This window comes from Arvicanthis niloticus, unplaced genomic scaffold (genome assembly GCF_011762505.2).
Source record: "Arvicanthis niloticus isolate mArvNil1 unplaced genomic scaffold, mArvNil1.pat.X pat_scaffold_1126_arrow_ctg1, whole genome shotgun sequence".
NCBI lineage: Eukaryota > Metazoa > Chordata > Mammalia > Rodentia > Muridae > Arvicanthis > Arvicanthis niloticus.
Window position 1 is genome coordinate 16482 of NW_023045137.1, and position 12504 is coordinate 28985.

Consider the following 12504-nt stretch of genomic DNA (forward strand, 5'->3'; position numbering starts at 1 on the left):
ACTCGGCTGCTGAAAGCTCGCAGCTCCCCGACTCCCGGGTCCATTTCCTGGATCCCGGCCACCCGGACTGAACCCGAGAAAGGGAGGGCACCCGCCAGAAGGAAAGTGAGCGGAAGGCCGGCGGTGGCACCCTGGCCGCGGGAGGGCGGAGCTGTGCGGTCCCTGCCCGGCCAGGACGCACGGAAGTGCGGTAGAGTTTGTTGAATTCCGTAGCCTGCTTTCCCTCCCTCATTCCTCCCTCCCTCTCTTTCTCCACCCCTTACCTCCCCTACAGCTTTAACCTCCTTCCTCGGAACGCCACCTCCTGGACTCCTCCCCTCCCCTTTTCTCTTTTCTTTCTTTCTTTTTCTTTTTTTTTTGTTTTCTTTTTTCTTTTTTGAAGGGAGGGTGTTTGTTTGTTTTGGATCTGGCTTCCTGCTGGCAGCGCTGAAGGGCTGCAAGTGAAGGGTAAGGAAGCCAGAGGCTGGGGGCTCAGCTACTCAGCTAGTCCCTCTCGGGTCGGATCCAGAGGGCATCGGGGAGAACGAACCTACGGACGGACGGACAAACACCCGGCCACACCATCTATTCGACAGAGCTCTATCTACCGATTGCTGTTGAGTGTTTGGGGGCTCATCAGGGGCGGGGGCGGTGATGGTGGAGGTTTCTACTAGCGTTACTTCTGGACGGGGGTTCTGGGATTCCGATCCGGGTCAGCTTCGTACTCCGAAACTGCCGAGGAATTAGGCAAACAAAAGAGGCACTGAGAGAAAGAGGCCAGAAGTCCTCTGTGCCGCTTGTCGCGCTCCCTTGTTATCTAGGGGTGGGGGCTGGACTTTTGCAGGGCGGGAAGAGGGCACCAGAGCGGGTGGAGACGGGGTCGCACCCCCTAGGTCGAGGTAGTTATCGGCCGGTTGTGCAAGCTTTGGCCCTTGTTTTCCTGGCCTGGCTCGTTTGGAGGCCGGACACATCCACCCTTGGAATTGGTTCAGGATTCTGCTGTTATTCTCCTTGCCCCTCTTGGATTTTCTGGATTCTTGAAGACGCAGTGGCCCGAGAGGAGAGAGGAAGGAGGAAGGAACAGATCTCCAGAGGAATGTGAGAGCCTCCCAAAGCCGGAGCAGGCAGCCAGTAAGAGCCGAGAGCCAGGGGAGGCAGAACCTTGCCTGCGTTCCTGGGATCGTGGTCCGAGGGTAATTCTCTTCTGTTGTCCACCAGTGTTCCAGTGGAAAGTGTCCGTTGCATTCTAGTAGAGCTGTTTTCTCCAAGTCATTTGACTTTTCTGCTTGGTGCGTGAGGAGGGAGAGACTCGGTCCTTTTCAGGGGCTGCAAAGGGAGGGGAGAAAGACTGTGGCCATGACCAACTCCTCCCTGCTTACAGGCAGATATCCCAAGGCAGTTTCTGGACCATAGACACTTCTTTGACCAAAAGGCAGCTAGGCAACATCTGTGCATGCTGAGACCCTGCCCAAGGGGCTTGGTAGGGCACCCTAGACTTGGAACTGCAAGTACTTTTTTGGAGGACACCCTGCTGAACATTCCGGGTCTGGGCAAGGCATTTTCCTCCCAGTCTTGACCTAACAGATAGCCTAGCCATGGCACTGAAAGGCCGAGCCCTCTATGATTTCCACAGTGAGAACAAGGAGGAAATCAGTATCCAGCAGGATGAAGACCTGGTTATCTTCAGTGAGACCTCACTGGACGGCTGGCTGCAGGGACAGAACAGCCGTGGGGAGACAGGGCTCTTCCCTGCCTCTTATGTTGAGATTGTCCGTCCTGGCATCAACACCAACCATGTGGATTATTCCAACATCCCTGCAGGCTCCCTGGGCACCCAGGTGAGTTTGTATAGCAGCCCTAGTATGGCCAGTCCAGCCAGAAGTGGTGGGGGCAGCGGCTACCTCTCAAACCAAGGAAGCTTTGAGGATGATGATGATGATGACTGGGATGACTGGGATGACGGATGCACAGTGGTGGAAGAGCCACTGGCTGGTGGTCTAGGTACCAATGGGCACCCTCCACTCAACCTCTCCTATCCGGGTGCCTACCCCAACCAGCATATGGCTTTCCGACCCAAGGCACCCCTGGAAAGACAGGACAGTCTGGCGTCCGCCAAGCGGGGAAGTGTGGTAGGACGGAACCTTAATCGTTTCTCATGCTTTGTACGCTCTGGGGTGGAGGCCTTCATCCTTGGTGATGTGCCCATGATGGCCAAGATTGCAGAGACATACCCCATTGAGATGGGCCCACGAGGCCCTCAGTGGAAGGCCAACCCCCACCCATTTGCCTGCTCCATAGAGGACCCTACCAAACAGACCAAGTTCAAAGGCATTAAAAGTTACATCTCCTACAAGCTTACACCCACCCATGCTGGCTCGCCTGTCTACCGGCGCTACAAACACTTTGACTGGCTCTACAACCGCCTTCTGCACAAGTTCACAGTGATCTCAGTGCCCCACCTGCCTGAGAAGCAGGCCACAGGCCGCTTTGAGGAGGACTTCATTGAGAAGCGCAAACGGAGGCTCATCCTTTGGATGGACCACATGACCAGCCACCCTGTGCTCTCCCAGTACGAGGGCTTCCAGCACTTCCTCAGCTGCCTGGATGACAAGCAGTGGAAGATGGGTAAACGCCGAGCAGAGAAGGATGAGATGGTGGGTGCCAGTTTTCTGCTCACCTTCCAGATCCCCACAGAGCACCAGGATCTGCAGGATGTAGAGGACCGCGTGGATACATTCAAGGCTTTCAGTAAGAAGATGGATGACAGCGTCCTGCAGCTTAGCACTGTGGCGGCAGAGCTGGTACGGAAGCACGTGGGTGGCTTCCGTAAGGAGTTCCAGAAGCTCGGCAGTGCCTTCCAGGCCATTAGCCATGCCTTCCAGATGGACCCTCCCTTTAGGTCTGAGGCTCTCAATAATGCCATCTCTCACACTGGCCGGACCTATGAAACTGTTGGCGAGATGTTTGCTGAACAACCTAAGCATGACCTCTTCCAAATGCTTGACACTTTGTCTCTCTACCAGGGCCTACTCTCCAACTTCCCTGACATTATCCACCTGCAGAAAGGTAAGCCCTGCGTAAGTCTTCTGGCCCCTGGGAATATGGGACAGCCTGGACTAAGGACAGCTCATCACACTTTCCTGTCTCCGTCTCCTTCGCTGCTCAGCAAGTGTGTTCAGACGGTTCTCTGGAGAGTGCTATTGTGGGCAGAGGGATGGTGTGGATAGCTTTGGTCTGTGTTCTCACAGAGCTCTGTGTATGCCTCTTATCCATTCCGTTTTTTTTTTTTTTTTTCTGTGTCTCATTGACCCCATCACGCATGTAACCCCAAGGTATTACTCTGAGTTCTGGGAACACAGAGATAACCAGATCCCAGGTCTTGTCTTAGATGAACCCATGGGTTCAAGGAGGACCAAGACACAGGTAAGACACACTGCAGGTTGTCTTTCCCCTCTCAGAGGCTCTCTCTTCACAGCATCTGAGTACAGACTCCCTCTCTGCCCTGTCTGCTAGCCACTATCACTGCACTGATAGCCACTATCTGCCCTCCTTTTGGCAGATGAAGTCTGTCCACAGGAGAGTGGTTGCACACAAGTCTGGCTCAGCCAGCACTATCCCTTCCTCCCTCCAGCTCCCCAAGGACACATTCATACTGGCAATATTGGCAGCCTTCCAGGCCCATCACGTTTTCAGTTCTCATGGTCCCTGGTACAGGGGAGGGACAGGATGAGCCCTTGCCTGTTGCTGCTGGAACTGTTAAGGAACTGCCAGTGAAATGACTCATCCTGGGTCACATGGGGCAGTCAGCTGGGTGGGGGTTGGGGGGGGGCACAACCAGGGGTCTCCAGGGCTCTGTTCACATGGACCAATCTATCTCCTACTTCCCAAGCTGGGCTTCTCTTGCATAAGGATTGAGCCAGGGGCTGAGTCCTGGGACTTAGGGAAGGCAGATATCAAGACAGAGGTGTGGTCCTCCCTAGGGCTAGTAACTCAGGAGAAATATATGCAGGGCGTGGGGCTGGCTCCCAGGACCCTAGGCCCTGAGGTCAGGGAGTTTTGCTCTGGGCAGCCCTCTGACTTTAATATAGAGAACAAGTAGGTTACCCCCACACCTAGGCCCCTGTCCTAATTGGGAAGGTGGCTGTCCCCCTTCACCTTCTCCTTCTCTTTTGTTTGCTCAACTCTCACATCTCCACCTACCTTTCTCCTCCTTTCAGCCTCAGGATTTCAAAGCCTGAGTTCTAGCCCAGCTTTGCATCCATCCAGTTTGTCTTGTGTCCCTGGTTGGGAAGAGCCTTTGCCCTCCAAGACCTTAATTTCTATGGCTTTTGAGGTAGAGGCTTCTGGGGAAAGCCTGCCCTGGCCTCAGGCCGGTCCCACAAATCTGCCTTTGCATTCGGGGCACAGGAGATAACTGGTAGCAGGGGCCCAGCCTGGCAGGGCTCGTACCTCCCTGTGCGGAAGTAGAGCCACACACTGTGCTGGGCCTGGGAAAGCTGGTTCAACCAGCTCCTTGGATGGCATGTTATTGTGTGGGCAGCAAGAGGCTGGGCATAGTGATTAAACAGCTGCCCAAACTCAGTGGCTAGAAACTCCCACTTAGGGCAGAGTTGGGGCAAGAGGGCAACCACGTATCCACACACCCGGTGCTCCCAGGCTCTCATCGAAGAAGACAGGAGGAAAGCCACATTGTCTGTTTTACCTCAGATAGGTAGAAAGGTAGGAGAGACCATGTCTCAGTCTCTACTTGAGGTGTTTCTTAGATTCAGGAGCTGGGGAGACCCTGAAGTAGATGCTGCTTGCCTTCATTTTCCTGAATCGCCCCACTGCAGTGCTAGCCCTGCTTACTCTAGCTTCTGAGGCCTGTCCTGAGTGCCAGAGGAGAGCTTGGAGGAGAACTGGCAGGCTTTTGGAAACCGCAGCTTGAGCGTATCCTGATCTAGCCTTGTGGACAGAGGCTTTCCTCAGAGAAAAGAAAGTAACAGGACGTTTGGTCCCGGGTTCCGTCTATCCCATCTAGACATTTGAACCAATGGTGAGCAGGAGAGGGAACAGTTAAGGGAGGCCCAGGCTGGGGAATCAGGAAACCAGGCTTGAAGGGACCTCCCGTATGAGGTGACCTTGGAGAGTTTCTCCCTAAGACACCATATTGCTGTGACACAGAGTCTGACTGGAGCTGAGCTCAGCTCACCACCCTGTTCTGCCCATGTGGGGCATTTGTGGGAAAGAAAAGCTTCGTAATGGCTTTTCTTGTCCCAATCCTGTCACAAAAGGGGGTGGTGGGGGTGTAGTGACTGCCCAGAGCAAGCCAGGACCCAGAGTCCTCTCCTGAGAGCCAGCAAGGTTAGGGATCAATCCTAAGACCCTGTTACTAAATCACTGGTATGGTCCCTTCAGTTTCACAGGTAAGCAGAGTTGAGGTGATTTGAGAGCAGAGAAGACACAAAGGCCAGGCATGTTGGAATCTACTGCATCAGGCAGGTGGAAGAGGGAACCTCCTGAGAGCTGGACCATTGGGGTCGATGATACAGAAGGGAAAGGAGGAAGGAAGGAGGGAGGCTTGGGCTGAATTCTCCAGTACCACCTCAGTTTCTGTGCTCTGTGTGCCTGAGAAAGGCCTGGCACTGAGAGCATGCTCAAGGGGCCATGGAGCTCATGGCTTATGTAAAGGAGGGTAGTCTTGACTAGGGTAAAGATATGTTTTCCTCATCCAATCCTTTCTTCACCTAAGCAGCAGCTGCTGCTTTTTCCCTCCTCTTCCTCCTCTTCGTTTAGCTTTGTTTTTAATGACGTGTGATGGTATGACACCATGGCACATACATTCCTACACCCACATGAACATGCATGCACACACACATGCATACATCCATATGTACATACACACATACAGGGAGTCAATTGCATACCAAAGCATAAAGCATTCTGAGTCCTAGTCTATGATAGGTGCAAGGAGTGGCACTTCATGCATATTCAGTTAGACCGCAGTTCCTACAGAGCTGGTGCTGCTGTTGTCCCATTTCACAGATGTAGAAACTTTAAGGCACATTGTTGTTATAAGCACTTTTCAGCAGCGTCACATGTAATACTGTCTGGGGACAGCCCAGCCAGAGCAGTGGTTTTCTGGAGGCGTAAGAACTTGTATAAGGACTTAGACCTCCTGCCCCCGAGTTTAGAATAGGTAGTTTTAAGTGGGGGAGGGTAGGAAAAATGCCTGGGACCCTGAGACTCCGTAGCTGGGAGTCTCCAAGCTCTCACTCCTCTTCCCTGGGATCTAATATGCCAAGCCAGAGGCAACCCTGGTTAATCTCACATTGAGTCCTAAGTGGAACGTAGGCGTGTTCTTGACACACACAACACCATCCTGCTCAAGTGGAACTCCTTAGCTTTCATTGGTCTTGACCCCAGAATTAAGTCACCAGGTGAGGAAATGATGGTGTCTTAGTTACTTTTCTATTGCTGACCAAGGCGGCTTGATAATAGAAAATATTTATTGGGGCTCACAGTTTCAAATGGTTAGAGCTCACTATCACCATGGTGAGGAGCGTTGCCGCAGCCAGGGATGCTGCTGGAGCAGTAGCTGAGAGCTTACATCTCATCCCTAAGGATGAGGGGGGCGGTGGGGGGAGAGAGAACTAATTGGGAATGGCATGGACTTTTGAAACCTCAAAGCCCACCCACGTGTCATACTTCCTGCAATGAGGCCACACCTCCTAATCCTTCCCTAACAGTTCCACCAACTGGAGATGAGAGGCCTATGAGCCTATGGGTACCATTCTCGTTCAAACCATCACGGATGGAGAGCAGGGTGGGGGCCTCTGCCTCTCCTTGCCCCTTCTGAAGCCTTTGCCCCAAGCCCTGCCTGTCTCTGGATCCCTAGTGATTTCAGTAGGCTCCTTCTTGAGCCACTATCTCATCAACAAAAGTGGTTTTAGTCATCCTTCAAGTCATTTTCATGGACATGAAAATCTTTCTTTAAAAAAATTTAACTTGCGGTGGTGGCGCACGCCTTTAATCCCAGCACTTGGGAGGCAGAGGCAGGTGGATTTCTGAGTTCGAAGGCAGCCTGGTCTACAGAGTGAGTTCCAGGACAGCCAGGGCTACACAGAGAAGAGAAACTCTGTCTCGAAAAACAAAAACAAAAACAAAAAAAAATTATTTTATGTATATGAGTGTTTTGCCTGAAAAAAAAATATTATATATATACACACACACACACACACATATATATGTATACGTATACGTATATATATGTATATATATATACATATATATATATATCTGTACCATATTCATGCCTGGTACCTGTGGAGGTTAGAAGAGAACATTTAATCCTTTGAGACTGGAATTACATACAGTTGTGAGCTGCCATGTGGGTGCTAGGAATGAAACCCAGATCCCCTGGAAGGAGATTCAGCCTCTTAACCACTGAGCCATCTCTCCAGCCCCAAGAAAATCTTTCTTTGAGTGTTGATCTCCCAGCACTGCTCCCAGACTTGGAATTCAGGCTTCTTCTGGGTCTCTGCTTCAGGTACACTCTATTTGCTGAAGCTTAACTTCACTTTCTTTGTCTCCATCTTTTATTTCTTATGGTCCCTCCTACCCACTATGACCTTCTTGGATCCTTGAATCCACTGTCTAAAGGCCTTACATGGGATTTTTGTCGTAGAGATGTTGTCCATCCCCCAGATGTGGAGGGTCAGGCACCCTCCACTCATGGGAAGGGAGTTGGGAGCCCCTAGATAAGTCCTCTCAGGATCTTGGTTTCTTCTTAAAATAGTCATTGTGATGATACTGAACAGCTACCCTTGAGGATCTTCCCGGGTCTGCAGTCTCTTCCTGGGTTCCCTCCTGTGCCCAGGGTTGGACCGTCAGTATGGACCAGGAGGCAGGTGGTAACTGAGGGAAGGTCTCAGAGGCCTGAGTGACGTTAAAGCTGGGGGTTACAGATTTGGGGCACTATGGAAGTATCTCTCTCCAAACTTGAGGTATTAGCTCCTCTTGCTGACTGGTAGAGATGGTGTCTCTGATAAAGGCATCTGGAGTTATTTCCAGCATGCAAAGCGCTGGCAGATAGGAAATGCCTCGTAAGTGCATTTGAACATTTCCAGCAACGTGAGTACCGCATAGAAGAGGTGTCGTGGGCCAGGGGTGGGTCTTATTTGGTGGAGTACTTGCAGAGCATGCACAAGACCCTGGGTTCAGTCTTCAGTATCACATAAACAAAGTATAGGAACACATGTGTTTGAGATCAGCTTGGTCTACATGAGATCCTGTCTCAACAACAAAACAAAACAAAACAAACAAACAAACAAAAACAAATCAAAACAAAAGAAGGGGGCTGGAGAGATGGCTCAGTGGCTAAGAGCGCTGACTGCTCTTCCAAAGGTCCTGAGTTCAATTCCCAGCAACCACATGGTGGCTCACAACCATCTGTAATGAAATCTGATGCCCTCTTCTGGTGTGTCTGAAGACAGTGACAGGACAGTGTACTCACATACATACAATAAATAAATCTTTAAAAAAAAAAAAAAGAAAGAAAAAAAAGAAGAAGAAGGGCTGGAGAGATGACTCAACACTGACTGCTCTTCCAGGGGACCTGGATACAACTCCCAGCACCCACATGGCAGCTCACAACTGTCTATAACTCCATTTCCAGAGGATCTTGTGCTCTGTGCCACCCTCGAACGGCACCAGGCAAGCACATGATGCACAGACATTTGTGTAGGCAAACACTCATACACACAAAATGAAAGATTTTTAATAGTAAATTTTAATAATACAAAAGAAGGGCTGGAGAAATGGCTCCGTGGCTAACGCACGTGCTGCTCTTACAGAGGACCTAAGTTCAGTTCTCAGCACCCATGTCAGGCGGCTCACTACGGCCTGTGACTCCAGGGGTCTAGAGGGAGCCAGTGTCTCTGGCCTGCACTGGCACTCACATGCAGACATTCTCCTGTACAACATACAAAAATGAAGTAAATTTTAAAACAACGGACAAAAGGAAAAGAATGAAGTCTCTCTTTTACTGGGAATTCCCTTTCGTCCTTTGAAGAATGAGTGCCAGGCACTAACACAATGCTTTGTCTTCTTAGCAACTGGCTTAAAGGCAAAGTTAGTTGTGTGCCTTTATTTCAAAACCGAATTTATTAACTGTTTGTAGATTCTTCCCAGTCCTCCCGGATTAAGCCCCCTGCTCAGGTTTATCCAGTTCTATCACCATCTGTGGCCTACTTATCTCTACAGTCTCTGGTTCTGTGGGGGCAGGGGTGAGGAGGAGTGGGCAGCCATTGTATGTAAGGGAGACATACCAGGTGGCCTTTTGAAGTGTTCTTTTAGAATCAGCAGTATGACAACAGGCTGGAGACAGGTGTATTGGGAGGCCTCCTGCCTGGGGCACTGAGGAGAATTTGGTATAGAAGTGGAACCTGATCTAGGCCTTCAATTATGGATAGGGATCCAGCAGGCACGGGTAAGATAGAAAGAACTGGGCGGGTTGGGTGGACATGGTGTCATTGTGGAAGTGACATGTGCAAGAGCCAACTCCCAGAGGCCTCTCAGACAAGGGACCGGGTGTGGACTGTCATGTGCAAGCAGTGAAGAGCCAGGCGCAGCATCCAGCTTAGGGAATATCTTTGGATACTGTGAGATAGACTCTCAAGTCAGGGAGATGTCACTGTCACAGCTACTCAAGGATAGGATGAGTCATTTTAGCAGACGTGTCTACATCTGCCTGGGCCAGGCCTTGTAAGAACTGTGGAACACAGAGGAGCATGACAGTCCTTGGATCACCCAGCTCACAACTTTAGGGACAGCCAGCCAGAGTGTGAGAAGTAAGACAGAAGATGTCAGGAAGTCTCAGAGGTCAGAGGGCACAGGGAAGGCTTTATTTGGAAGAGTGAGACCAGGACTGAAATAGGAGACAGTGAGACCTGTGATGTTCTTCATGGAGACAGCCAGGTGGCTTCATGGGTGAAGTCCTTTCTTAATGGAGCCGATATGGCTGTCACTCACTGTGTGGGACTATAGGGATATACAGAGAACAAACAGGGGAGAGCCAAGCCCTAACCTGCCTGTCCTGTGTGCTCTGTCCTGCCAGGTGCCTTTGCTAAGGTGAAGGAAAGCCAGCGCATGAGTGATGAGGGCCGCATGGCTCAGGAAGAGGCAGATGGCATTCGCAGGCGCTGCCGAGTGGTAGGCTTCGCCCTGCAGGCCGAGATGAACCATTTCCACCAGCGCCGTGAGCTCGACTTCAAGCACATGATGCAAAGCTACCTGCGTCAGCAGATCCTTTTCTACCAGCGGGTAGGCCAGCAGCTGGAGAAGACCCTCCGCATGTATGACCACCTCTGACAGACTCTGTCCAGCTATGCAGGGCCTCTTCCCACCTGTCCACCCCACTCCTGTCATTAGCGGTGGCTCTGGTGCCCAGGGCAGGTGAGGTGAGTGGCCTGTTCTTTCTAGGAGAAGACAAGGGACTTTTGATAAGTCCGGGTATCCCTGGAGTACCTTTCCCTGACTTTAGAGATGGATGAATCGTTCTCTGAGCCAAAGCCTGGGCTGCTGGTCAGTCCCCAAGGATCAAGCTTCTCGGGAGCCTATAGTGCACAGTCACCTGGCCACCACACCCTGTTCATTCCGTGGACTCCATAGACTGCTGTGGCCTTGGCTGAGACATTGGTGACCAAGGCTGGAACTTGCTTCTTTTCAAGATGGATACCAGACAATGCAGAATGACAGGTGACACTTAAAGATTCATGGAAACTCCTCAAAGGACCACAGAACTCTGCTGGTGGGAGGGTTGGGGAGGGGGACACTTCATGGAGTAGGTGACATTCCAGCAATATCTGGAAGAATTACAAGGACCGGCAAAAGACAGTAAATGGAATGAAAGACACTTTGGGCAGAAGAGCTATGTGGTCCCTCCTCTTAACTTTCCCAAAGCAAGTTTGGTGTCCTCTCTGTGGGTTGTGATCTATATGACAGAGGGGAGGGATCATCCTTGCTCTGTGGTCCCTGGTTTTCCTGCCCTACCCATGCCTCTGCAGGAGGGACTGCAGGCCAACTCCCTCCTATAAGCCTTGGATTCTTCAATATCTTGGTTGAGGGACCCTCCTACTTTTCCTTGTTTAGGGGACCATGCAACAACTTTCCCTTCTCTAGGCTCAAGGTGCTCAATCCGGGGAGCACTAGGCCCTGGTGGAGTTCTGGAGGGAACTCTCAAAGGTAACCAGCAGTGACTCCCCATTCTCCTAGCACATCCAGGCACCTTTGTTTCTGTGGCTTGGTCTTCTCAAATTACTCCCGTTGCACAGTGGGAAATCTGACAGAAAGATACTGAAAACTCAACCCCCATGTGTGGCCAGACTCACTGGTCAGTTTGTGCAGTCACCCACCTATGTTTACATCCTCCAGGAATTACTGCCCTGTATCCCTCAGGTGTGGGTGTGGCCCAGCAGCTTGTTGGGAAAGTGATCCCCCCCCCCCTTGCCTCCCTGGGAAGCCATGTTCTGCTCCTAGGTCCTGCTGCTTGACTCTTTTCTTGATAAACCTTTTACAGTTAACGGAAGCACAACCTCTTCTTTTTGAGTCCTGGAAGCACTGAGATTTGCCGAGGGCTGGGGAGTCGGGTGACAGGACCCAAACTGCCCCACTGCACTAGATTCAATGATCTTAGTGGGTCTAAAACTCAATTCACGGTAACTTAAAAACACAGAAACAGGACTATGCCGGTCAGAGGCAGTAGAGGACCCCACACCTACAGCTGATTACATGGTATCTTCCAACCAGGGCCTTCTCCATCATTTTCCTGTGCCTCAGTGTGTGTGTTTGTGTGCATGTTCATGTGTGTGTGTGTGTATGCACTTGGGGGAGTTGCTCACAGAGGCCAGAGGTCCATGTTGGATGTTTTCAGTTGCTTTCTAATATTTTGAGTCCTTGTTGGTCTGGAACTTACTAATCGGGATAGGCTGACTGACCAGTGAACTCTAGGGATTCTCTTGTCTCTGCCTCCCCAGTGCTGGGATTACAACAGGCAAGCGGTATATATGTAGTCTTGGCTAGCCTGAAAGTCAGAGATCCACCTGCCTCTGCCTTCCAGTTCTGTGATTAAAGACATGTGTGGTCATGCCCAAGTTCTGTACTTGTACTTATGTACTATCTACATAAGTTCTTTTTACTTATGTAGATAGTAGGGATTGGAACTCCGGTCCTCATGCTAATGCTGCAAGCACTTTATTGACTAAGCCATAATGCCAGCCCCTCCCCATCTCGAAAATGGGTAAAGTCATGTGCAGGGGTTTGTGCTGAGGATTGTAGAACAGAATGAGACTGTACCCAGCATAGTCTCGGGTGATGCCTGTTCTAGGGGCTGTCCCTGGAAAGCTCCCGTCAGGCTCAGGAGAGGCAGAGACTGGTCAGTCTTGGGAGTCTGCAGTGGCTCCCATTTTAGAACTTAAAGAAGACTCACCTCTGTACCCATGGGAGTGCCCTGATGCTTGGGCATAATTCACAAATGGGAAAAACACT

General features: G+C 51.0%; 1 protein-coding gene across 2 annotated transcripts; it reads left to right on the forward strand.

Moving 5' to 3' along the window:
- Positions 1-366: 366 nt before the first annotated feature.
- On the forward strand, positions 367-12110 carry LOC117701470 (sorting nexin-33). 2 transcript variants are annotated; one of them, XM_034493145.2, is made up of 3 exons: positions 367-1110; positions 1198-3045; positions 10076-12110. In XM_034493145.2, exons 2-3 carry the CDS (start codon positions 1575-1577, stop codon positions 10327-10329), a joined length of 1725 nt encoding a protein of 574 aa, XP_034349036.1. In that variant the 5' UTR covers positions 367-1110; positions 1198-1574; the 3' UTR covers positions 10330-12110. The 2 variants fall into 2 exon arrangements, with proteins under 2 accessions (XP_034349036.1, XP_034349035.1); XM_034493144.2 differs by having other exon boundaries at positions 367-3045.
- The last annotated feature ends 394 nt before the right edge of the window (positions 12111-12504 follow it).